A 27,665-nucleotide genomic window follows, 5' to 3' on the forward strand; every position below is an offset into this window, starting at 1 on the left:
TATCATTTGATTAAAATTTTTTTTTAATATGTAACTCTTAATCTGGAATTTATTTTAGTATAGGGTATAAGTTGAATTGTCCCTGCAATGATTTTTTTCCCTTTTCCCATTGATTTTTTATGCATTTCAATTTTTATGCCCATTAAAGGGAACCTGAATTGTGTGAGTACAAAGAGCTGCTAACTCAAAGTTTGATGGTTTGAACTCACCCAGTGGCTCCTCAGAGAAAAGGCCTGGCAAACTGCTTCCATAAACATTATAGTCAAGAAAACCCTATGGAGCAGTTCTAGTCCCTGAGTGGGCTGCTGCACAGCAACACAACCACAACAACAATGTGCGTTACAACAGCTCTTGAATATAGGTACCCTGTTTTCCTTTGAAACATTGTTGTTAGGTGCCATCGAGTCGGTACTGACTCATAGTGACCTTATGCACAACAGAATGAAACACTGCCTGATCCTGGGCCAACCTCACAATCATTGCCACGCTTAAACCCATTGATGCTGTCACTTGGCCAATCCACCTCTCTGGGGGTCTTCTTTTTCTCTGACCCTCCACCTTACCAAACATATCCTTCTCCAGCGACGGGTCCCTCCTGACAATATGTCTGAAGTATGAGAGACAATGTTTTGCCATCCTGGCCTCCAAGGAGCACTCTGGCTGCACTTCTTCCAAAATGGATCTATTGGTTCTTTTGTCAGCCCATGGCACTTTCAATATTCTCCTCCAACACCATAACTCAAAAGCATCAATTCTTCTACGGTCTTCATTATTCACTGTCCAGCTTTCACATGCATATGAGGTTATTGAAAATACCATGACTTGGGTCAGGTGCACCATAGTCCTCAAGCTGACATCTTTGCTCTTCAACACTTTAAAAAAGTGCAGCAGATTTACCTAATGCAGTACATCATTTGATCTCTTGACTGCTGCTTCCATGAATGTTGATAGTTGATCCAAGAAGAATGAAGTCCTTGATAACTTCAATCTTTTCTCCATTGATAAGAATTTTGTTTATTGGTACAGTGGTGAGGATTTTTGTTTTCTTTACATTGAGATGTAATCCATACCAAAGACTGTGCTCTTTGATCTTCATCAATAAATATTTTAAGTCCTCTTCACTTTCAGCAAGCAAGGTTGTATCATCTGCATATCACAGGTTGTTAATAAGTCTTCCTCCAATCCTGATGCCACATTTTTCTTCATAGAACCCAACTTCTCGGATTAGTTGCTCAGCATACAGGTTGACTAAGTATGGTGAAAGAATACAACCTTGTCGTACACCTTTATTAATTTTAAACCAGTCAGTGTTCCCATGCTCTGCTCGAGCAACTGCCTCTTAGTCCATGTACAGATTCCTCATGAGCAAAATTAAGTGTTCCGGAATACTCATACTTCACAATGTTGTCCATAGCGTGCCATGATGCACACAATCAAAAGCCTTTGTGTAGTCAATAAAGCACAGATAAATATCTTTCTGACATTCTCTGCTTTTAGCCAAGATCCATCAGACATCAATAGTGATATCCCTCGTTCCACAGCCTCTTTTTGAAACATAGTCTGCCCTTACACCACCTGTACACCATTTTCAGAAGTGCTGTTTGGTGATGTTGTTTAGTCTCTTGTAACTTGAGACTACTGAATTTACTGCTTTAAAAAAAAAAAAAAAATGCACTGTCTGTAACTAGAAGCCATTTGGTTTTCAATTTGAATTGCATTAAAATCTTATTAATTAACTTGGGGAAGAAATATCATCCATTCAATGGTTAATTTTTTTGTTCAAAATTATGCTGTTGCTGCAATGATTCAAATGTAAATATTATCTTTATATGATGCCTGTACATTTCTTATTAAATTATTTCCATTTATTATATGAGTCCTGGTGTAGTGCTGTAGGATAAGCACTGGACTGCTAACCACAAGGTTGACAGTTCAAACCTAGGAGCTGCTTGGAAACCCCATATGGGTTCACTGTGAGTCAGAACTGAGTTGACAGCACTTAACAATGACAAAATTTTACTCAAATTTCTTATTAGTTTTATTTGCTTTAGAATTGATTACCCTGGGTTTTCTTTCTATCAAATTCATCTCTTATACTTCGGACATATTGTCAGGAGGGACCAGTTGCTAGAGAAGTATATCATGCTTGGTAAGGTGGAGGGTCAGAGAAAAAGAGGAAGACCCCAATGAGATGGATTGACCAAGTGGCAGCATCGATGGACTCAAGTGTGACAACAGTAGTGAGGTTGGCCCAGGATCAGGCAGTGTTTCATTCTGCTGTGCATAAGGTCGCTATGGGTTGGTACTGACTCAATGGCACCTAACAACAGCAACAATCTTTCTTTATATTTACAGTCCTATCAAGATATCTATATATTTGTATTTGTTGCTGGTAGACAGGAATACTATTGATATTTATATTTTTATTTTGCATCTGAATGTTTTACTGAAGGAGTCCTAGTGTGGTGCTTTGGGCTAATGGATTGGACTGCAAAGCCCGTTTGCACTTCAGGTTTGGCAGTTCAAGCTCACCAGCTGCTCCTCGGAAACTCTATACAGGGTCACTATGTATTGGAACCGGTTCGATGGCACTTAACAACAGCAAGATTTTACTGAGGGATTCCTGGTGTGGCACTGTATGGAAACCACAAGGTCATTGGTTCAAACCCATCAGCTGCTCCTTGGAAATCTTATACAGGGTCATTGTGAGTCTGAACCAACTTGACGGCACTTAACAATGCCAAAATTTTACTCAAATTTCTTATTAGTTCTAGTTGCTTTAGAATTGATTATCCTGGGTTTTCTAAGTATATTAATATCATCTGCAAACCATAGTTCTGCTTCCTCTTTTCATTTATTTCTCTTAGTTGCATGGTTTCGCTCCTTCAATAAAGCATTAATTCCCAGGGGTGATAATGGCATCTCTATCTGGCACATGGTCATAATCAGGTGTTTCACGATAAGTATAATGCTGCCTATTGTTCCAAAAAGGGTGCTTTCTTGTGGTAAGGAAATATTCATTTTCCTAGTTAGAATATTTATTATAATCAAGGCTACATGTCTAATTTTATTAAATGCCCTTTTAACATTTATTCAGAAGGCCTTAATTTTTTTCCCTTTAATGGAATACTTTATGTTGAAAGATTTCTTAATATTACTAGAGATTAGCTGTCCTTTGTCAGTTAAATGGAGTTTAAAAAAATTAGTGTTGAATCAGTTTATCTGCGTAGTGGTTAAGAAAGTGGATCTGAAGTTAGACTTCTTGTGTTTGAATCCCTCCTCTGAATATCAGTTTGACTTTGACCCAGTTCCTTAATTTCTCTTTGCCTTAGTTCTTCCTCTGTAAAATAGAGATGATATTAATAGTCTCTACCTTCTAGGGTTGTTGTGATTAAACAAGTCAATATATGCAAGGCGCTTAAGAATGTCTAGCCAAACACTGAATAAAAATGAGTAAACACAAAGGAGTGTTATGGCTCTGTAGGATAAGCACTGTACTGTGAACCACAAGCTTGGAAGTTTGAGTCCACCAGCCTCTCCATGGGAGAAAGATGAGGCTATCTGCTCCCACAAAAACTTACAGCCTCAGAAACCCTATGCAAGGTTGCTGTGAGTTGATACTGACTCGGCAGCACTTAACAATAACAGACAAAAAACACAGGATGTATTGAGCTATTAGGAACCCACCATGTGTTTGTTTCAGAATTCCAGGTATGGATTCAAAGATGGGCAAACTCACACATAGTCTTTGCTCTTGTGGAGTTTTCATCCTGGTGAGAAGACAAATCATCATAAATTGCATGCTTTTGTGTTCTATGAAAGACTATGTTGTATTCTATGAAAGACTCATAGTCACTTTATGTACAACAGAACGAAACACTGCCACCCTCACAATTGTTGTTATGTTTGAGACCATTGTTACAGCTACATTATTATTCATCTCATTGATGTCTTCCTCTTTCTCACTGACCCTCTACTTTAGTAAGCATGATGACCTTCTCCAGGGACTGGTCCCTCCTGAAAACGTGTTCAAAGTACATGAGACAAAGTCTTGCCATCTTGACTTCTAAGGAGTATTCTGGCTGTACTTTTTCCAACACAGATGTGTTCGTTCTCCTGGAAGTCCATGGAATAGTTCATATTCTTCACCAACTCAATAATCCAAAGGCAATCTTGCTTACTTCCTCATTCATTGCTCAGTTTTCACATGCTTATAAAATGATTGAAAATACCCTGGCTTGGGTCTGCCATATCTTAGTCATCAAAGAGATGTCTTTGCTCTTTAACACTTTAAATTACATTTGTTGTTGTTGTTGTTAAGTGCCATCAAGTAGATTCCAACTCAAAGCAACACTATATACAGTTTGTGAGGAGCATCTCGTGGTTTTGAACTGCCAACCTTGTGGTTCACAGTCCAGTGCTGACCCTACAGTGCCACACCAAGAGTGCATGAAAATTCACTTCTATGGTAAGCACAAACAAGGAGGAATTATTAGTGTCCTGAGAACGTATAATAGGGGGATTGACCTAGCCAAGAAGGGACCCCTTGATTGTGATCTGAAGGATGAGTATGCCAGGAAGGGAAGGGGGTGTATTGTAGACAGACAGAACAGAAAATACCAAGGTCCTGTATCTGGTATAAGAGAGTAGGGAAGGTGCAAATGACTGAACAGGGCAGGGTTTCACTGGAGAGTTGGTGGGTATGAGGCTGAGAGGTCACTAAGGGTCAGATCATGTAGAAACCCTCATAGACCTTAAGTATTTTTTCTTATCGACAAACAGTGAAGAGCCATTGAAGATTTGGGACAGATGGAGGGAGGTGATGACAGGATCAGATTTCCATATTGAAGAAATCTCCCCCTGGCTTCAGTGTGAAAGATGGTTGGTTGGCCCAAGCCAAAGTAAGTGTGATTGACTAGTTGGGAGGCTGTTATGGTGTCCAGGGAAGAGATTGGCAGGGGTTGGAGTTGGAGATAGATACAAGAGCATGTATCTTGGGGCTGTGAGGGAGAGGATGTTGTCAAGGACAGCTTATAGGTAAGCCTTATTTAGCTTAAGAGATGGAAGTGCCATACCATTCATCGAGAGAGGAGCAAAGGAAGAGAGGACAGACTGGCTGAGGGAACATCACAAGCCTGAGGTTTACACACGTCTGGCGCTCAGAAGGGAGATCTGGCCTGGAATGTAAATTTGAGAGCCATCAGAGTACAAGTGGGAAGTCGTCTAGACTAGAGAGAGAGGAGGTATCTTCTCAACACTGCGCCTGAAAAGACCAAGAAGAGCAGCTACAGGATGGAGGGAAGTGCCATGCAGTGGTGTGGAATGAAGCTTAAGACCCTGCTTCTCAAAGTGTGGCCCCCACCAGCAGGCTCACATCAATCACCAGGATTGTTTGTTGTTACTGTTAAGTGATGTCGAAACAATGCCCAGTCCTGTACCATCCTCACAATTGTTCGTTCTTCCAATCATGAGGAAGCCAGTTACAAATGCAGATTCTCCAGCCCCATTCAGACTCTGTTAGTCAGAGCCTACATTTTTGCCAGACCGCTGGTGATGTTCACGTATAGTGAAGTCAGATGTTCTGGCCTGGGAAGAGTGTGCCCAGGAGGAAGGGTCAGCAGCGGTACTAGAGGCAGCTGAGACATCAGTTCACATGAGGACTGAAAAATGTCCACCAGACCTTTCAGCGACCTTAGCAGATGTATTTGGGTGGACTCATAGAACCAGAAGGCAGGGCAGGTGGAGTTGAGAGTGATGGGAAGAAAGGAAAAGGAGGCAGAAAGTATAGACAGATTGTGTTTTCTAGAAACTTGATGTGACGGGGAGGAGAGAGTAGGCTGTAGATGGGGAATACTTTTCTTAGTTATGGTCTACTGAGCACATTTTAAAGTGAATGGGAAGGCTCCTTGGAGAGAGAGACAAACTGGAAGAACAGGACAGAATGGAATCCAGAGGCACACAGTCGATTCCTCTGACTGCCATAACTCACTATTAACTAGTGACTTAGTAAATTTATTGTCTTTCAGTTCTGGAGGATAGAAGTTCAAAATCAAGGTTTCAGCTGGTCTATGTTCTTCTGAAGACTCTGTAAATTCTTGTGGTCTCTTCTTAGCTTCTGGCTTGAAGAGCATTTACTCCAACCTCTTCCTCTGTCTTCACAAAACAATCCTCCCTCTCTTTGCCTCTTCTCTTTTTATAAAGACATCAGTCATATTAGATGAGTTATATTGCTAAATGCAGTCAAGTCCGTTCCGACTCATAGTGACCCTGTATCGGACTTCCCAGGAGCGGCTGGTGAGCTTGAACCACCGACCCTGTGGTTCAAATCAACCTTTTAGTCTAGTTCATTAACCCACAGTGCCACACCAGGCCCATCCTAATCCAGTAAGGAGTCCTGGTGATGTCGGCTCTTGTAGTCTACCAGGCGCTCTGCAGGACACATATATAGCATTCTAATTCTGTAAGGATGTACAACCTTGGAAAATCTATGAGGACTGTTCCACTCTGTCTTACAGTTGTAGGTCGACCAGGCGCTCTGCAGGACACATATATAGCATTCTAATTCTGTAAGGATGTACAACCTTGGAAACTCTATGAGGGCTGTTCCACTCTGTCTTACAGTTGTAGGTCGACAGCAATAGCTTTGGTTTGGTTTTGTTTTTTGTGGTACAGTATTATCTCTTATTAACTGATAACACTTTCAAAGACTTATTTCAAAACAAGGTTACATTCACAGATACCAGGATTTAGGACTTCAACATAACTTTTTGAGATGCAGTTCAGCCCATGGGCCTATAACAAGGCATGTGGAAGGACTAGGCTTAGACAAAGAAGGAGAGGAGGGGTGGTTCCTGTGTAGCATAGAATGAGGACAGCCTGGTGCTGACTGGAAGGGTTTGGAATTGACAAGACATGAGAATCCCCTTTAGAAAGCCTTGTTTTCCTCTGACAAATGGGAGAAGACATTACTTGTGAGTAGGCCATGGGCAGTCAGGAGGTTGTAGAGTAAGGAAAAGGTTTGAGATGGTCATGTGGACATTTAATGTTGCAAAGGGGAAATCGAAGTTGAGCCTGGCTTTCAGACTCGCTGAGCCTTAGTTGTTCTGAGACTTGAATAACAATTGTGTCCATTTTATTACCTGGACAGTGTCTGGCACAAAGCAAGTTCAGTCACTGTAAGCTACCCATCTTCTTTTCTCTATGCCAAGCAGAGGGCTGGTCCATTGAAGTACTCAGATACGTGGGTTAATGATTCCCTAACATGTTTCTCTGATCTCTCTGGAAGTTCTGACTGCAATGAACCACTCTCTTTCTCTCTTCCAGGCCAGAACTGCACATTCCAACTGCAGGGTCCCAATGGGACAGTAGAGAGCCCAGGGTTTCCCTATGGCTACCCCAACTACGCCAACTGCACGTGGATCATCACCGCAGAGGACCAGCACAGGATCCAGCTCGTGTTCCAGTCCTTTGCCCTGGAAGAGGACTTTGATGTCCTGTCGGTGTTTGATGGCCTGCCACAGCCAGAGAACCTGCGAACAAGGTACCATCCTGCATACCTTCCCCATAGCAAATAGCTGAGCCCTGAGCCTAGCTTTCAGAGAGGAAGAACTTACTCAGGTGAAAGGTTTATAGTTATCAATGAAGACCTCTTCTTTTTATGAGGATGTTCCTCCACCCCCTCAACTCCTAACTTCTTAACATTTCCCAATTCCTTTGTCCTGCTTAGAAGTATCTATTATGTAGGATTGATTAGTAGGACTTTCAGGAAGACTAGATAAAAATTACAAAAAGACTAGTGGGAACTGAGTAAACTGATTTTGCATGAATATGTGTGTCTACTTATTGTATCTGTGTGCATTGCACACACAGAAGCATTTGTTTTCTTCCCTTGGATCCAGCAGACGTGTGAGTATGTTGGATATTGATGGACAGTGAACATGTCTTGTGTCTTGTATTTGGACACCATCCTTACTTTGCTGGAATTTGCCTTGAAATTGTGTGGCCTTGGCTGTGCTTATAAAATGGGGAGCTTTGTACAAGTTCTTGCCCTCTCAAACCTTACCCATGTTGATGGAAGAGAGCTGTAGAGGGCCTGGGATTGGTTACTCTGAGCCTCCTCCAAGTGGTGGAGTTCATATGTAAGGAGGGTAGGCTACTGCCTGCTGCAGAACGGGCAGCTCATAGTTCTCAGTCATCGCCGACCAGCTCTGCTGTGCCCATCTGTCCAGCCATCCAGGCTTCAGTCACCCCAGGAAGCCAAAGGGTTAATGGCTTACCAGCCAAGCCCTCGGGAGCCCGAAGTACTAATTGCTTTTAATGACATGGTGCACTCATGAGTGGTTCCTTGCCAAGTACTTAACCTCAGGACTTTGTTTAAGACTGACTGAGCCCTTGGCTTCTGGGCTCCTAGAGCAGGGTCACAAATGACAATAACAAGACAGCTGTCAGTCCTCTTCACTTCCCACCAGACCTCCCGAAAATGTGCAGAGGTGAGGCTAGGAGGCCGACAGCACATCTGGGACTCTATCTGGGATCCCGTGGACTAAAGAGTCCCTCCCAGGCAGGACTGGGTTTACCAGTTTCCTTTGACATTCAACAGGGTGTAGTATTTTTACAGTAGGTGCTCAGTAAAACTGGGATGAATGAACTGCAGTCCTCATCCTTCTCATTCATTCCACCAGTTTTTCATTGGTTCCTATCCTTATTATATCGTAGATATTGGTCTAGGTGTTGGGAATACAGCAATAGACCAATGTAAGTCACCGACTCTCATGGATGTGACCTTCAAGTAGGGAGATCGACATAGAAATATATACTATGTGTAACATGCCAGGTGCTGTGTAGAGTATGCAGACAGGAAAGGAGAGTGGTGGCAGGGTTCTCTTTCTAATAAGGAGATATTTGAGTAGAGACCTGAAATATGGGAAGGCAGAGTCTTATGGGTGCCTGGGAGAGCTTTCTAGGCCAAGGAACCAAAAACAGAACCAGAAACAAACCCATAGAACCGAGTAGAATTGCTCCACTGGGTTTCTGAAAACCCTTGTTTGTAAATGGGATCATATTTACAGATTCAGAGGTTAGGACACCCACAATACTTGGGTGGAACATGAGTCATTCCTTAATGGAAGATACACAAGACCGACCAGCGATGGGGACCGCTGTGGCCTTTGTTCTAAATCTTTATGGGAAAAGGCAGCCTTATCTTTCTCCCGGGTAGTAGCTGGTGGGTTTGAACCACTGACCTGGTGGTTAGCAACCCAACATTTAACCTCTGTGTCACCAGTACAGCACATGCAAAACCCTTTGTAAGGGTGACCCTGGTATCATGTGGCCTGCCCTGCCCTTGATTAAATCAGTCATATTGAAGAGGAGGACTTGTAATGTTGGTGCCATCACTCTGGGTTGTCCAACACCCTGTGATGTCATTTTTATGTTCTGCTAGTGTGAATGGGGAGCCTGGGTGTGGTGCTGTAGGGTAAGCACTGGACTGCTGTGGGAAAAGTGAATTCAAAGAGGCGAGGCTGGGAGCTGCCTAGTTAGAACTTGTTGCAATATGGTCCAGGAAAAAGATGAAAGGCAGGGAGATGGTGGGGTATGATGAACTCGGGACTGTGTTCCATATCACTAAGTGGGTGGCATTATTGCCTCTCGTTAGGAGTCCAAAGAAGGCTAGAAGTCTAAATCAGGGCATGGACTCTAAGGTAGAGCTCCTTGTTGGTAGCTCCAGGTGCTCCTTGGTTCGTTGGCATTCCTAGGCGTGAAACAAATCTTTACTAGGTCTCTTTCCCCTGTGTGTGTCTCTGTGTCTATTCTGCTCTTTTTATAGGACATCATTCAGAAGTGATTAGGTTTAGGAGGGCCCCACCCTGCTCTGGTGTGACCACATTAACCTAACCAAAAAGAGCCCCTATTTACAAATGGGGTCATATTTACAACTACAGGACTTAGGACTGCCACTTGTGTGGGACATACTTCATTCCATAATGGGGTGGGGGGTACACAAGACCCACCAGACGTGAGGACTGCTGTGGCTTTGTTTCTAAGACATGGAAGGGTCGAGGTTTCCATGACTGAAGGAAGTGGTCATGGCAGAGAAGGCTCTGTGGTTATCCGGAGGACTTAGAGGGACCCGAATGTGTCCCTGGCCACTGTACAGTCCACCCTGGACAACCTGTCATGTTTGAGGAGTAGAACCTCAGGGTTTGGACCAGACCCTTCTTGGACTCCTCATCTCAGCCACCTTTTTTTTTTTTTTCTTTTTTTTCTTTTAAGTTTTTATTGTGAATTATGTGATAGTTTACATGGGAGAATATTAGCTTTACATTCATCCTATTGTATTTCATTTCATTGCAATGATTACAATCCCCTCCATGCATCATCAAACAACCAAAGGGTACACCCCACAAGCCTGCCCCCCCGCCATCAGCACACAGCCCCTCTCCCTCCCTGAGTCCAGAGTTTCCAGCTGCTCCATCTCTCCATGTCATCATCTCTGCCTCCATTTCTGCGTCACTGCTTCTCTGGGTAGAGTCCTGCACTCCGCTCTTCTCCCTTGATGGTCCCAGGGACCTCCTCCTGGACTGCAAAGTCAATCACTCCTCTCCTTTTGCTACAAAATGTCTACCTTTACATTTCCAACCCTCACATCCAGTCCTGATAGCAATTATTCACTATTGTACCACAATAGTCTTATCCCCATCTCCTTTCACCAGCCATGTCCTGTCCTGATATATTAGAAACCACTCAGTGGAGATTCTACCTTACTCTGCACCCTCTGAAACTAACAGCCATCTTCTTAACTTGCTCACTTGAATCCATTTCAGGGATAGAAAGGGGTATGCAGAGACCACCAAGGGGAAGAGCTGGAAGGCTGGAAGGAGCTTCTGCTTCCTAGAACCCCTGGGACCAGAGCCCTTGGGGAACACTAGAAGGGGAAATGCCTACAGTATACAGTCCAAATAGCACTGAAAAGAGTTCTCCTTGAAAGGGATGGAATGATCTCCTTTGAAGGGAGCTGGCAAATGTCTTTTCAGTGGGGACCCTTGAATATTTGTGAATGTTTTCCATGTTCTTGCATGCAATTTGTCTATTCAGGTGTTAATCATGTTTTAACTGTTCATGAATCAGTTTCTATAATGTATGGTTGCCTAGAAAATCATTCATTTTTATTGAGATTGTCAGCGTACATGTATTAACGTATGTTCATACTTAGTTTCCTATACAACATTTCTCTCTTCTCAGTACCTAAGTTTACATTCTCTTCCTCAGATCTGATACTGTACATTTTGGTGGTTTCGTGCTTTTTGCTTAATTAATCTTGCTGAGAGTTGGTTTTATTGGTCTTTTGAAAGTTCTAACACAAAGGTTATCACTTTTGCTTTTTCTCTGTTATCTAACTTATTGATTTCTGCTTTTATCTTTATTCATTCTCTTCTCCCATTTACCTTAGGATGATGTTGCTCTTTTGCTGACTTTGTAAATTGAATTAGTTTCATTATTTCTTGTTTGATAATGAAAACATCAAGAGGCATTTCCCCCTAAGTGCAACTTTGAACAGGTCCCATAAATTTTGATGGATAGTTTTTATTTTATAAAGAGTCTCTAATTGCAGATTTTCTTCCCTCTTTGACTCTAGGGTTTTGCCCTCAGTTTTTCAAATAATATGTATTTATACTTAAAAACTTGTTTCTTAGTTTTACTGCATTGTAATGAAATTATGATTTCTGTTTCGGAGAATTTGTTGAAATCTTTCCCTTCACTATAAGATCATTTTTTTGTTGTTTTGTTTTTCAAATGTTCTATAGCTATTTGAAAAAAAAAAAAAAAAAGTTTCATGGTTGAAGGGTGAAAACAATTCATACTTATTAATATTATCCAACTTTTCTAATTTCTCATTTATTGCTTAATTTGGGTTTGTTATGGGTCAGCAATATATTGATCTCTCATTCTCACTGTGGTCAATTTCTCCATGTAGTTTAAGTTTTTATTTTATATATTTTGGTGCTAAACTCTTCACTACATAAATGTTTTTAAGCATTAGATCTGGAGAGTAAATTTTTAATTTTTCTCAACTCAGTAATTACCTTTAACCTCAAATGTTCTCTTTTGCCTTTCACTCCACCTTCGTACTAAAATTGCAATCTTTGTTTCATTTTGTGTTTTATTTATTGGGTCTGTCTTTGCCAATTCTTCGATTTTTAATATTTCCATGTCATTTTTAGAGGTATGTTTCTTAGTACTGCATATATTGAATTTGTTTAAACCCCTGAGAGCCTTCATTATTTAATAGCTTAATCCATTCATATTTTTTGGTGATAATGGATATGTTTACTCTTCTATAATAATTTTATGTGTTCTAATTCTAAGTGTCCTTATAATTATTTCCTTTTTATTGTCTTTTGCTTTTCCCTAAAGAAAACACTTTAGTTTCTTGTGATGTTGATTCTAAAATGCATTTCTGTAGTGTTGGTTCTAACTTGTAACTACTCTATAGGAGAGCACCATATGGTTTCCAAGACAGTAAATCTGTATGGAAGCAGACGGCCACATCTGCTCCCTAAAAACAGCTGGTGGGTTTGAATTGCTGACCTTTCAGCCAGCAGCCTAACTCTTAACCCGCTGTACCACCAGGGTTAAAGCAACTATTTCAGAAAATATTTTAACTGGAGTCCTGGTGTGGCTCTGTGGGTTAATGCGCTGGACTGCTAAGTCATTTGAACTGCAAGGTCGACAGTTCAAGCTCACCAGTTGCTCCTTAGGAACTGCTATGCAGAGTTGCTATGGGTTGAAACTGACTTGACGGCACTTAATAACAACAACAGTAACTCTTTAACATACATCCTTTCTAACTGACTTTGTTCTTAATCTAGTCTTTCCTGAAGAGACATCTTGGTGACTGTGGCAGGGCGATGTCTCTTTTCTCTAGTTTCCTAAATTGACAGAGAGATTCCCTTATTTGATAGGAGCTCATTTTCGTGGCAGTTTAACGTTCCAAGCTTAAAGGGAGTTCAACACGTTGTATTTGCACTCTATGTTGAATGGGAAATTTCTCTAATAAAGGCTTTTATCCTATTTGATTAGAATTTGATTAGAATCATTATGTTTTATTTCATTTTTGGAATGTCCACTGTTAAGATAAGGACATATAACTGATTTTTGTATATTTATATAGGATCGTGTCATCTGTGATTAAATAGTTTTACTTCTTCTTCCCAATGCATATGCCTTTTATTTCTCTTCCATTTTGTCCTGATTCCACTAGGTAGAACCATCAGTACAATGCTAAACAAGAGGGGACGGATGAGCCTTCTTCCTGGATTTAAGGGAAAACAAGATTTTCACCCTAAGAATGTTGTTACCACTCTTACTCAAAATTGTATCAGAAGTCCTAACTAGAACAATAAGACAAGAAAGGGACATAAAGGGCATCCAAATTAGTAAGAAGTCAAACTGTTCCTATTTACAGAAGACATGATCTTACACAGAAAATCACAGAGACTGCGCAAAAAAAGTTCCAGGAACTAATAAAATGTTCAGCAAAGTGGTAGGGTACGAGATCAACATCCAAAAAATCAGCTGAATTCTTCTACACTAACAAAGAGAGCACCATCATAAAGGAAATCAAGAAGCTAATACTGTTTGTAATAATCCTATGTCTGAGCTCTCTACTGCTGCTATAACAGAAATACCCCAAGCAGATGACTTTAACAAACAGAAATCTGTTCACTCAGTTTGTGGTTGTTAAGTGCTGCTGAGTCAGTTTCCAACCCACAGTGACCCTGGGTAGGGTTTCTGAGGAGTGACTGGTGGGTTTGAACCGCTGACCTTGCAGTCCATCACATTATCCTGCAGTGCCTCACCAGGCCACATCAGGACTCACAGTTTAGGAAGTTAGAATTTTAAGTTCAGAACACTGCTTCTGGAGAAAGGTCTTAGGCTCCTTTCAGCCTCTGTAGGTCCAGCATTTCTTGGAGCGTTCCACATGTCTTGGTATCCATCTTTCTCTGGATCTAGGAGCTTCACAGTGCAGGGATCCTAGGTCCAAAGGACACCCTCCATTCCTGGCTCTTCTTATTTGGTGGCAGTAGGTCCCCTTTCTCTGCTAACTTCTCTCTCCTTTTATCTCTTGTAAGAAAGAAGGTGTTGAATGTTGCGGATATGACATGGAAGCCATTTCTGACTTCCTCTGGCTTCAAAAGGAAGAGCAGAATCAAACTTAAAATCAACTCAAGGCAGAGGTCAGGCATGCCTCCACCCTCCAACTTTCTTTATTCTGACACCAACCGTCCCTCCTACAGCATTCTTCCTTCTCTGCTGCCAGCAGTCACACAGAACTCAGAAACAGTACTCACCATTATGGAATTTATTAAGGAAGTAAACTAGTTACAATCCAACATCAGAAACAACTCAGAATGCCAAAATTCTCCAGTCAGAAATACATCTTCTCCCCGGTGTTGCAGGAACACTCGACCTCATTTATCTTCCACCTCTCAGCCATATGGCCCCTCGGCCTCTGGCCTGCTCAGACAGGTGTTACAAAGTTGCTTTAGCCAGTCTGTAAATGTCCCTAGGTACACACTCGACCTTACTCAGTCCAGACATTGGGAAGCCTGCAGCTCTGTCTCTCATATTGCGGCTTCTGCTCCTTCTACTTTTCCATACAGGGATCTTACACTCTTCTTTCTTGAAGATCTTGGATTATCTTTTCCTGCTTCTGAGAAGGCTCATTTTAAACTTAGCGATGGCAAAAGTAATCAATCCTGGCATTAGATTCTTATATACTCTATTTTCATGGTCCCACCCAATCATTTGGTGGGACTTAAGAAGACTTACACTAGAAAAGCCATATCATGTGAATTCACGGTACCACACATGCACACCCCTGGGAATCTTCCTTACATTATATCAAGATCATGATGGGATTAAGGGTGATGTGGCATTGTGGGCTAATGCACTGGACTGCAAGGTCAGTTTAAACCTCAAGTTTGGTGGTTCAAACTCATCAGCTACTCCTCAGAAACCCTATACAGGGTCGCTGTGAGTCAGAAACAACTCAGTGGCAGTTAACACCAACAACATCCTATCCTTCCATTTTACCAAACATAGTATCTTTCTCCAGGGACTAATCCCTCCTGATAATATGTCCAAAGTATGACAGATGAAGTCTGGCCATACTGGCTTCAAGGATGTGCTTTTGGCTGTATCTCTTCCAACATAGAAGACCCCCAACATGATGGATTGGCTCAGTGGTAGCAGTAGGCTCAAACATAGCAACGATTGTGAGATTGGCACAGGACCTGGCAGTGTTTCATTCTGCTGTGCATAGGGTCACTATGAGTCAGTACATACTTGGGTACCTAACAACAACAACAATAAATCCTACCCTTGGGCTTCTAGTGTGGCACTGTAAGATAAGCACTAGACTGCTAAAAGCAAGATTGGCAGTTCAAAATCCCAACTATTCCTTGGAAACCCTACACAGGGTGGCTATGAGTTGGAACTGACTTGATGGCACTTAACAAGAACAACATCCTACCTTTAATCAATACTCAGGTAAGGAGCAGTCAAGAAATCAAATGATCTATTGTGTTGGGCAAATCTGCTACACAAGACTTCTTAAAAGTGTTCAAGAGCAAAGATGTCAGTTTGTGAGCTAGGTGCACCTGACTCAAGCCATGGTTTTTTGTTTTGTTTTGTTTTCTTTAATCACTCCCCTGCTTACTACAAAATGTCTACCTTTATATTTCCAACACTCACATCAGTCCTGATAACAATTATTCACTAATGTATCACAAGAGACCTATCCACATTTCCTTTCACCAGCCCCCGTCTAGACAGATTGGATACTACTCAGTGGAGAGTCTACCTTCCTCCATAACCTCTAGATCTAAGTTCCCTCTTGAAAGCTTGTAAGCCAGCCACTTCTTGCTTTTGTAGCAGCCTCCCCCCCCTCCCCACTTTTAGTAGCCAATGTCCAAGTTGCCCATCCTTGTCTACTCTGTGTATGGAGGGGGTGGGAATGATCCTTGCTGTAAAGATTTGTTCCCTCTTTTGAGCTATTGCATCCATAGGTGTAAGTCAAGTTCATCAAATTGTATTAGATTACTCTTTTTTTCCTCTTCTTTCTTCTTCTAGTTGAGCTCTGATCATCCAGTCATTGAAGCCAGGTCAAGTGGTTATTATTTGCAAGTGTGGGTGTTCTTATGCATATGCCCTCTCTTCTTATCAGCTGGACGCTTCACTCCCCATTCTAGTGTAAGCCATGGTATTTTCAATAGCCTCATATGCATGTGAAAATTGGACAATGAATAAGGAAGACCTTAGAATTGATACACTTGAGTTACAGTGTTGGAAGACTGCCAGAAGAACAAACAAATCTGTGTTGGAAGAAGTACAACCATAATACTCCTTAGAAGCCAGTAGGGCTAGACTTCATCTCTCATACTTGGGACATATTATTAGGAGGGACCTGTACTTGGAGAAGGACATCATACTTGAGAAAGTAGAGGGTCAGTGAAAAAAAGGGTAACATCTCTGCCATCAGATGGATTAGCACCGTGGCAGCAGCAATGGACTCTAACATAGCAATAATTGTGAGGATGATACAGGATCTGGCAGTGTTTCATTCTGTTGCGCATAGGGTCACTATGAGTCAGAACCAACTCAATGGCACCTAACAACAGCAATGACATCCTACTCTTAATCCTCTTACTGGTTTACCACATCAGATCACATCCTGGGGGATCATGACGTAACTAGCATACCACAGAGAATCATGGCTCAGTCAAGTTGACACATCTTTTAGGGGGACACAATTCAATCCATGGCATCCCCCAAAGGACAAAATACCTAGAAAAAAATCTAACTAGAATGAAAAAGGCTAACACAAGGAACACTACAAAACACAAGAGACAAAAAGAGGTCTACATAAATGGAAAAATATGGAGAGAAAGTCTTAACATTGTAAAAAGGTCAATATACCTAAAGTGATCTATAGATATAATGCAATCCTGATCGAAATTCTAACAACATCCTTCAACAAAATAGAAAAAACTAATCTACAATTTTATCTGGAAAGAAAAGAGGTGCTGATAACTAAAACAGTATTGAAGAAGAACAGCAAAGCAAGAGGTCTCTTGCTTCTTACCTTAACCTCATACACGTCCACAGCATTCAGAACAGCCAGGATCCAGTACAACAACAGTCACAGAGACCCATGAACCAGAATGGAGAACCGGAAATAAATTCACCCAAATTTGGACAGCTGATCTTCAACAAAATGTTAAAGTGAATTAAATGAAGAAGAGATGGGCTCTCTACCCAATGGTGCTGGCAAAACTGGATATCCATGTAAAGAAAAATGGAACAAGACCCATACCATGTACAAAAATGAACTCAAAATGGATCACAGACCTAAAGCTTAATGTGAAAACTACAAAACTCGTTGTTGTTGTTGTTAAGTGCCATCGAGTCGGGTCCGACCCATAGCGACCCTGTACAGGGTTTCCGAGGGTGTAAATCTTTACGGGAGTAGAAAGCCTCATCTTTCTCCCGCGGAGCCGCTGGTAGTTTCGAACCGCTGACCTTAAGGTTCGCAGCCCGATTCGTAACCACTACGCTACCAAACTCGTGGTAGAGAAAAATAGGAAGAATGCTAGGGACCCTCAATTGTGGAGTAAAAGCAATACCAGACATAATTCAACATGTACAAACAAAAGTAGACCTCCTAACAATTAAATACCTATCCTCATGTAAAAAACAAAAACCTCACCAAAAAAGTAAAAAGAAAACCTACAGAGTGGGGAAAATTTTTTGGTAGCAACATATCAGACCAGTGCCTCATTTCTAAAACTTACAGGAAACTCCAGGACCTCAGCAACAAAAAGACAATCTAATTTAAAAATAGGCAAATACTATGAACAGACATTTCACCAAAAGAAGAGATTCAGGTGGCTAACAAATGCATGAAAAATGCTCATGATCGTTAGCCATTGTTGAGTGCTGTTGAGTCTGTTCTGATACATAGCGACCCTACCCACAATACAATGAAAAACTGCCCCGCCCCAGCCCATCCTCACACATGTTGTTATGTTTAAGCCCATTGATGTAGATCTGTGTCAATTCATCTTATTGGGGGACTTCCTTTTTTTTCACTGACCCTCCACTTTACCAATCATGATGTATTTCTCCAGGGACTGGTTCCTCCTGAGAACATGTAAAAGTGTATGAGACAAAGTCTCACCATCTTTGTTTCTAAGGAGCTTTCTGCCTGTATTTTTTCCAAGACAGATTTGTTTGTTCTTCTGGTGGTCCATGCACTTGTAAAATTCTTTGCCAACACCATGATTCAAAGGCATTGATTCTTCTATGGTCTTTCTTATTCACTTCCCAACTTTCACATGCATATAAGATTATTGAAATACTATGGCTGTGTCAGGCATACCTTAGTCCTCAAAATGAAATCTTTGTTCTTGAACACTTTAAAGAGGTCTTATGGAGCAGATTTGATTTCTTGAATCCTGCTTCCATGAGCATTGAAAGTAAGTCTAAGTAAAATGAAATCTATGACAATTTTAATCTTTTCTCCTTTTATCATGATGTTATTTATTGGCCCACTTGTGAGGAGTTTTGTTTTCTTTACATTGAGGTACAATCCATACTATATTCTTTGGTCTTCATCAGTAAGTACTTCAGGTCCTCTTTGAGTTCAGCAAGCAAGGTTGTGTCATCGACATGTTCATGAGTCTTCCTCTAACCCTGATGCCACATGCTTCTTCATAAAATGCAGCTTCTTGAATTGTTTGCTCAGCATACTGATTGAATAAGTCTGTTGAAAGGATACAACTCTGGTGTATACTTTTCCTGATTGTAAACTGTTCAGTAATTCAGTATTCCCTTGTTCTGTTCTAACAACTGCCTCTTGGCTGTATATAAATTCCTCATGCACATAATGAACTGTTTTGGAATTCCAAATATTCTCAATGTTATCCATAATTTATTATGATCCACACAGTCAATGATAAGCACTGGACTGCAAACTATAAGGCTCGTGGTTTGAGTCCACCAACTGCTTCATTTAAGAAAGATGAGACTTTTTGCTTCCTCAAAGATTTAAAGTCTCAGAAACCTTATACAGGGTTGCTATGAGTCAGAACTGACTCAAGGGCACTTTATAACAACAACAGCATGATCATAATTAACTCTTCTAGAATTTCCATTATTCTCAACGTTATCTGTATTTTGTCATGATCCAAACAGTCAAATGAGTGCCTTTGCATAGTCAATAAAGCACAAGTAAACATCTTTCTGATATTCTCTGCTTTCAGCCCAAATCCATCTATTGTCAGCAATGATATCCCTCATTCCACATCCTCTTCTGAATTTGGCTTGAATTTCTGGCAGCTCCCATCCAAATATTGCTACAACCATTTTTTAATTATCTTCAGCAAAATTTTATTTGCATATCATATTAATGATATTGTTCAATGATTTCTGCAATCTGTTGGGTTGTTTTTCTTTGGAACGGACACAAATATGGATCTCTTCCAATTGGTTGGCCAGGTAGCTGTCAACCAAATTTCTTGGCATAGATGAGTGAGCACCTCCAACGCTGTATCAGTTTATTGAAATATTTCAGTTTGTATTCTGTCAATTCCCAGAGCTTTGTTTTTTGCCAATATTGTTACTAAGTGCCCTTAAGTTGGTTCCGACTCATAGCCACCTTGTATAAGTTTTTGGATTCATAGTGACTGTGTATGGGATTTCTGGAGTGGTTGGTGGGTTTGAAGCACTGACCTTTTCACTAGCAATCCATTGCTTATCCTACAATGCCACACAGAGAGATGCTAATCAAAATCATAGTAAGATACACTCACCCCGGCAATAATAGCATTGATCAAAAACCAGAAAACAGGGAACACTGCTGAAGTTGTGGGGAGATTGGAATTCTTACCCACTGCTGGTGGGATTGTAAAATGGTACAATCTCTATGGAAAACAGTATGGCATAGAGAGCTTAGAAAGCTAGGAATAGATGTACCTTACGATCTAGGCATTCCACTCCTATGTATCCTAGAGAAATAAGGGCTGTGATATGAATAGATATATGCACACCCGTATTTATTGCAGCAAAAAGATGGAAACAATGTCAGTGACCATCAACAAATAAATGGATAAGCAATGGAATGCTGTGTATTAATAAAGAGCAGTGATGAATCCTATAAACATCTCACAACATGGATAAATCTGAAGGACATTATGCTAAGTGAAATCACAGAAGTTCATCACAGAAAGACAAATATTGCGAGAGACCACTATTATAATAGAAGTCAGGAATAGGTTTTGCACACAGAAAGAAATGCTTTTTGATGGTTATGTGACATGGGAGGGAGTTATTGTTGTTGTTATGTGCCATGGAGTCGGTCTGACTCATAGCAACACTACAGGGTTTCTGAGGCTGTAAATCTTTATGGGAGCAGAAAGCCTCATCTTTCTCCCACAGAACAGCTGGTAGTTTCGAACTGCTGACCCTGAGATTAGCAGCCCGATTCACAACCACTGTGCTACCAGAGCTACTTGGGAGGGAGTGGGAAGGAAAATTGCTAAGTAGGTAGTTGTTGTTAAGTATTGTCCTGTCCTATGCTAATTAAGGTTAAAGGAAGACAATGCACAATATGGGCAAGTTAGCCCAAGGTGATTAAGGTAAAGAAAGACACTAAAGGATACACAGAATAAAAGATAACCAAGCTAAATATATAATATATACAACGTTGCAACAACATTAATAATAATCAGTAATTTGTGAGTGACTACATAAGTAGGTATATATGTTGAATAGGTCTAGGATGTTGTATAGGACTATACTCACATGCCTTTATGAATATGGTTGTAGATTTCTCTACATACTTGTTTGGATGTGTTTCTTGAATCATTATATGTATATAACAGAGCACATAGGGGACATAGCTATAGAAATGGCTTAGATATAACCAAACACCTCATGGGACTGAACTAATGAATGGGCTTGAAGTTTTAAGGACCATAGTCTCAGAGAGTAAAATAACCCTAACCGAAGCATCTAGGAGATTGTAACCAATGCTACTGGACAATTGTGTATGAGTTAGTGAATGGAAAAGTAATCAGCTAGGTATACACTTCCACCTAATGCACAATACATTGTTCAAAGTAACAAGTATGGCATTAGCTGAGGTGTTCTTGGGTGTCCTTCTAATAAACATTTTTAAGCAGAGGACTTCTTTGATTTGGTTGCAGTTTGAAACATGTACTAGAATGGAAATCAGACTAGTGACTGGAAGGCCAGGCAAGAAGGGTGACAGCCTGGACTAGAACAATGAAAAGAAAGGAGAGTGTGGTGCTGTGGTTTAATGCACTGAACTGCGACGTCGGTTTGAACTGCGGGGTTGGTGGTTCGATATCACCAGCCGCCTCTTGGAAAACCTATACAGGGTCGCTGAGTCAGAACTGACTGGATGGCACTTAACAACGTGGGAAAGAATAAAAAGTCATGGTGGTACAGTGGTTAAGCACTTGGCTGATAACTTAAAAGTCAGCGTATTGAACCCACTAGCCACTTCATGGGGGGAAAGATGTGGCAGATTGTTTCCATAAAGATCGCCAGCTATGGAAACCCTGTGAGGAAGTTCTACTCTGTTTCATATGGTTGCTATGAGCTGGAATTGACTCGATGACAATGGTTTTGGAAAAAAGTTATCACTGCGGTTGATGGTGACGATCAGCAGTTCAAGCTCACCAGCCGCTCCTCGGAAACCCTACACATGGTTGCTATGAGTCGGAACTGACTCAATGGCGCTTAACAACAACAATCTATAGGGTTTGTAGAGTGTGAATCAGAAAAAGGAAGGATTTAGAGGATGACTCCAAAGTGCCTGGTTTAGAAGCAGAAAGGCAGATCAGTCGATAGTGAGTTCAATGTATACAGAGATGTACACGCTCTAGTCAAATGCATTCTCATGGCATACGTACCATGTTGCATTGGCCTTTTTCTTCATTGACAGCAAAGTCAACACCTCAGATGGTATTTTTCTGTGAGACAGCACTAATATTAAGGTGAGGGAACGCAGATTTAGAGTAAAACTTAGCTGGGTTCTGAATTTCCTTATGCTGTGTCCTCACACAAGGTTTGGTTTCTCTCTGAGTCTCATCTATAAGATGGAGCTGACAGTGACCCATGTTATAGCGTTATTGCATGTGAACCACCTGTGTACCGATCCTAGTAAGTAGTCAGTAAATACTGCTTGCATCTTTCCCCGCCCTTCCGTTCTTAGAACCTAGTCCCTGGTCCCTAGTAACTCGTTCTATAGGGTATTGATGCTTCTTTTGATGCATCACTTGTGGCCACCTATAAAGCCTTTTGTTGTTTGTTGTTGTTGTTAAGTGCGACTCAGTTGTTTCCAACCCATAGCTACCCTGTATAGAGTTTCTAACGAGTAGCTGGTGAGCTTGAACCACCGACCTTGCAATTCAAACTGACTTTACAGTCCAGAGCATTAACCCACAGTGCCACATCAGGACTTGGCATAAAGCCTTTAGATCAGGGGATTTCAGATGTGGAGGTATGGCAGCACTGGGAAAGATTGGGCTGAGGCTGTTGGTGGCATTGTTCCATGCCTCCCGTCTCCCCTCTCCTCTCTGTGGAGATTGTTGTTGTTAAGTGCCATTGAGTCGATTCCGACCCTAGCGACCCTGTATAGAATTTCCAAGGAGCGGTTGCTGGTGAGCTTGAACCATTGTGCAAACTGACTTTGCAGTCCAGCACTTTAACTCACAGCACCACACCAGGGGACTTTGGCTATACTACCTTAAAGGTGTTGGCAGGCTTCTTTCTGACAGTATCCTGTCAGTGCTTCCTGTTTTCTGATTTTTGCTTGTCTCAGCTAAAGCCAGGATGCTATTGATAACTAGTAGATAAAGGCCAGAGACTGTGCTAACCCTCCTGTAATGAACACAACAGTCCCCAACAACAAAGAATTGTCTGGTGCCCAATGTCATTCATCCTGAGGTTGAGGAACCCTGAGAAAGAGAGAGAGAGAGATTGAGGACTTAAGACCTTTAGCAAGTGAGTCAGCCCATCTGAATCTCAGTTTCCTCCTCTGCAAAATGGGGAGCTGTCTGTCTCTCTGAAGCTCTTACTGACAGCTGCACCTGACACGGTTGATGAAGAGGTGCCAATCTGCACAGTGCAGTGCACACAGCTTGTTCTATATGCAGATGCTATTCATCTCTCAATGACTCCCTTTCTCCACCAGGAGTTCATAGCCATCTCCTTGAAAGCATCTCACATTTCATCTAGAGCTATTCACAAGCAGCCACATCGCAGGGTGCCAGAAAGCGGCGCCTGGCTGCTTGAAATTAAATTTACAATAGAAGCTGATCAGATTCATCTCATAATGGATCAGGATGGGAAACGGGAGTCAGAGCTAGTCCTGAAGGCCAGGGAGCCTGTAGGAATTTGGAAATTTGCAAGAAGAGAACAAAGCGCCTTCCAGATAATGCAGTGTCAGCCCTGCCCAGATGAATTACTGAAACAATCCCCACATCTCTGCTTTAGCACAATTAGATGGCCTTTCCGTGCTGGCAAACATCCGATTGCATTGCAGTTTAATGTGGAATGAAGTTTTCTAATGGAATGCGAGCAAACATAATCTATGGAGACGCTGCTAATAAACTGCCTCCCTGTATAGTGGTGGTTTTATAGGGAACTGGTGATGACTGGTGATTACTGCACCCAGTAAGCACAGTTAAGCATCCCTTCATTTAGACATTCAGGCTCAAGTTATGGGAAACACTACAACTCGTTCCCTCAATTACTGGCAATACACATGCTGTCATCAGCCTTAGGTGGAATACATCTTTAGTCATTTGGAGCTGGTTGCAGATTTTACTCAACTAGAGTTAGACACCTGTTTGGAAGTTGTAAAAGTCCACAAATTTGCTAGATTTACTGTCTTCTTATGAATATGTATCATAGCAGAGGTTCTCAGAGGACCTGTCTGTTGCAGTCCTAAAAGTGTGTGCCTTGCACATCAATAGGATTGTCTTTGGAAGTTCCTCTTCCCAGAATGCCTTGAGAATGTGCTCCTGTGGGCAGGAGACAGCTGAAAGGACCTTTGCTGTTTTAGAACTGAGACACACACACAGAGGAGGAGAAGGAAAGAGAACGCTGGAAAGGGGAAAGAAGAAATGTTGCTCTTCTCCACCACTAGTTACTGTCAAGTGAATTCTTACTCATGGCGAGCCATGTGTTGCGGAGTAAAACTGCTCTCCTTAGGGTTTTTAATGGCTGTGGCCTTTCAGAAAGAGATTGCCAGGACTTTCTTTCAAGGCTCTTCTGGTGGATTTAAGCTGTCTTCACTTTTTGGCTGTTGTTGTTGTTGTTGAGTGCTGTCGAGTCGGTTCCAACCCATAACGACCCTAAATAGGATTTCCGAGGAGCAGCTGGTGAACTTGAACCACCGACCTTGAGGTTCAAACTGACTTGCAGTCCAGTGCACTAATCCACAGTGGCACGCCGGGACTCCAACTTTTTGGTTAGTGCCTGCATATTTAAGTGCCTACTTATATAAGTTTGCATCTCCCAGGGACTTCAGAAATGAGGTTATTGGACACCTATTATGTGCCAAACACCATGATAAACTCATTAGTTAATCCATTCATTCACTGTCATTTATACAGTGAGCTCTGGTAGCATAGTGGTTACGAATCGGGCTGCGAACCTTAAGGTCAGCGGTTCGAAACTATCAGCCGCTCCACGGGAGAAAGATGAGGCTTTCTACTCCCGTAAGGATTTACAACCTCGGAAACCCTGTACAGGGTTGCTATGGGTCGGAACCGACTCGACGGCACTTAACAACAACAACAACAAATTGAATGCCTACCAGAGGGTTAGACATTGGGATACAAATGTTAACAAGACAGCTTCTGCCTTCAGTAAGCTTGTTTGGAGGGAGTCATAAATGAGCAGGCAGAGATAATCCAGGGTGCTAATTGTTATGGCTGAGAACTTGACCCAGACCTAAAAAAGATCTTTGTAAATGCTAATCTCTAAGCCTATAATCTGGCCAGTGAAAACATTATGACTAGCTGTGGAACATAGTGCTGAAAGATGAGCTTCTCAGGTTAGAAGGTACTCAAAATATGACTGGGGAAGAGCTGCCTCCTCAAGGTAGAGTAGACTTTAATGACATGAATAGAACAGATCTTTCAGAATCTTCAGTTTCTGATGTGGCACACCTCAAAATGAGAAGAAACAGCTGTATATCTGTTAGTAATCAGAACATGGATTGCACGAAGTATGAATCTTGGAAAATTGAAAGTCATCTAAAATGAAATGTAATGCATAAAAGTCCTAAGCATTCGTCAACTGGAAGGGAGTGGTATTGGCCATTTTGAATTGGAAAACATGGGTCTACTATGCCAAGAATGGCAAATTGAAGATAAATGATATTTTAATCATTGTAATAAAGTACATTTCAAGATCCATCCTGAAGAACAACACTGTCAGTGATAGGATAATATCCATACATCTGTAAGGAAGATTAAAGCATTCTGGTAGTGTAGTGGTTATGAGTTGGGCTGCTGACCTCAAGGTTAGCAATTCGAAACTACCAGCCACTTCATGGGAGAAAGATGAGGCTTTCTGCTCCTGTAAAGATTTACAGCCTTGGAAGCGTTGTAGAGGGTCACTATGAGTTGCAACCGACTCCACGGCATACCACCGCCACCAAAAGGAAGATTAGTCAATATGACTATTCAAATACATGTACCAATCACTGTTGCCACAGATGAAGAAAGTAAAGATTTTTACCAATTTCTGCAGTCTGAAACTGATCAAACTCACAGTCAAATTACATTGACGATTACTGGTGATTAGAATGTGAAAGTAGGAAACAAGCAGGAAAGATCAGTAGTTGGAAAATATGACCTTGGTGAATCAAATTAACCACACTTGTGGAAAGGGATGATCCAGAAGTTCAGTATCATGAGTTAGAACAAGGCCAGGGTCTGACTGTGGAGCAGGTTATTCACTGCTCATATGCAAGTTCAAATTGAAGTGGAAGAAAATTAAAACAAGTCCACCAAAATCAAAGTATAATCTTGAGTAGATCCCACTTGAATTTAGAGACCGTTATAAGAATAAATTCAATGCATTGAATATTAATGACAAAAGATCAGATGAGTGGTGGGATGACATCATGGGCACTATGCATAAAGAAAGCAAAAGGTCATTAAAAAGGCAGGAAACAAAGAAAAGACTAGAGTGGATGTCAGAAGAAACTCTGGAACTTGCTCTTGAACTTAGAATTGTTGTTGTTGTTGTTAAGTGCAACCAAGTCCGTTTTGATTTATAGTGACCCCATCTAAGGTTCCTGAGGCTTTAAATCTTGGGTTTTTTTTGTTTTTTAAAATGTTTTATTGTTAATTCTGTGATAGTGTACATGGGAGAACATTAGTTTTACATTCATCCTATCATTTCATTGCCTATCTTTTCATTGCCATGGTTACAGTCCCCACCATGCATCATCAACCAACCACAGGGTATACCCTGCAAGCCTGCCCCCCGGTCGTCAGTACACAGCCCCTCTCCCTCTCTGAGTCTAAAGTCCCCAGCTGCTCCATCTCTCCACGTCATCCTCTCTGCCTCCATCTCAGGTATCACTGCTTCTCTGGGTAGGGTCCCGCTCTCCGCTCTTCCCCCATGATAGCACCAGGGACCTCCGCTCCTACACTGCAAAGTTAATCACTCACCTCTTTGTTACAAAGCATCTACCTTTACATTTCAAACCCACACAGTCCTTATAACAATTATTCACTATTGTATCACAAGAGACCTATCCGCATCTCCTTTCATCAGCCCCACCTAGACAGATTGGATACTACTCAGTGGAGAGTCTACCTTCCTCCACACCCTCTGGATCTAGATTCTTTCTTGAAAGCTTGTAAGCCAGTCACTTCTTGCCTTTGAAGCACCCCCATGTTGGGTGGCCAATGTCCAAGTTGCCCATCCCTGTCTACTCTGTGTATGGAGGGGTGGGAATGATCCTTGCTGTAAAGATTTGTTCCCTCTTTTGAGCTACTGCATCCATAGGTGTAGGTCAAGTTCGTCAAATTGTATGAGATTACTCTTTTTTTCCTCTTCTTTCTTCTTCTAGTTGAGCTCTGATCATCCAGTCATTGAAGCCAGGTCACGTGGGTATTATCTGCAAGTGTGGGTATTCATGCACATGCCCTCTCTTCTTACCAGCTGAATGCTTCACTCTCCATTCTAGTCCTCTGTGGCTATGTCACTGACTCTGGACCAAAGAGTCCCCAGGTCTTGCAACACTGCTGGCTAACCAGGTCTCTACCCGGGTTCAAGGAGTCTATTGAATGTTGTAGGGCTTAGCTCACAGCTTCACTGCTGTTTTTCCTTCACTTCCCCTTATCGGTGACAATAGTAGTCACCAATCAGAGCGTGTATTCCCGTGGCGTCTTAATCTTGGAACGGGTTTGCCCAGAGGGGACCCAACCACTTACCTTGATATCTCCTGGGCAAGCAACTTGCGTATTCTTATAGTGATCAGTCGGTCTGCCATTATTGTTTTGCAATTTTCCTGTCGGTCTTTTTTTCAAGAAGTATCTTCTGTTCTT

General features: G+C 41.6%; 1 protein-coding gene across 1 annotated transcript in view; it reads left to right on the plus strand.

Moving 5' to 3' along the window:
- Nucleotides 1-27,665, plus strand: part of CSMD2 (CUB and Sushi multiple domains 2) — a 933,956-nt gene that overhangs the window by 72,810 nt on the left and 833,481 nt on the right. The window contains 1 exon segment of the mRNA XM_006862126.1: nucleotides 7,324-7,540. Within this exon segment, the coding sequence (XP_006862188.1) occupies nucleotides 7,324-7,540 (217 nt within the window).

The sequence above is a fragment of the Chrysochloris asiatica genome, unplaced genomic scaffold, assembly GCF_000296735.1.
Source record: "Chrysochloris asiatica unplaced genomic scaffold, ChrAsi1.0 scaffold00047, whole genome shotgun sequence".
In the NCBI taxonomy this organism is placed as follows: Eukaryota; Metazoa; Chordata; class Mammalia; order Afrosoricida; family Chrysochloridae; genus Chrysochloris; species Chrysochloris asiatica.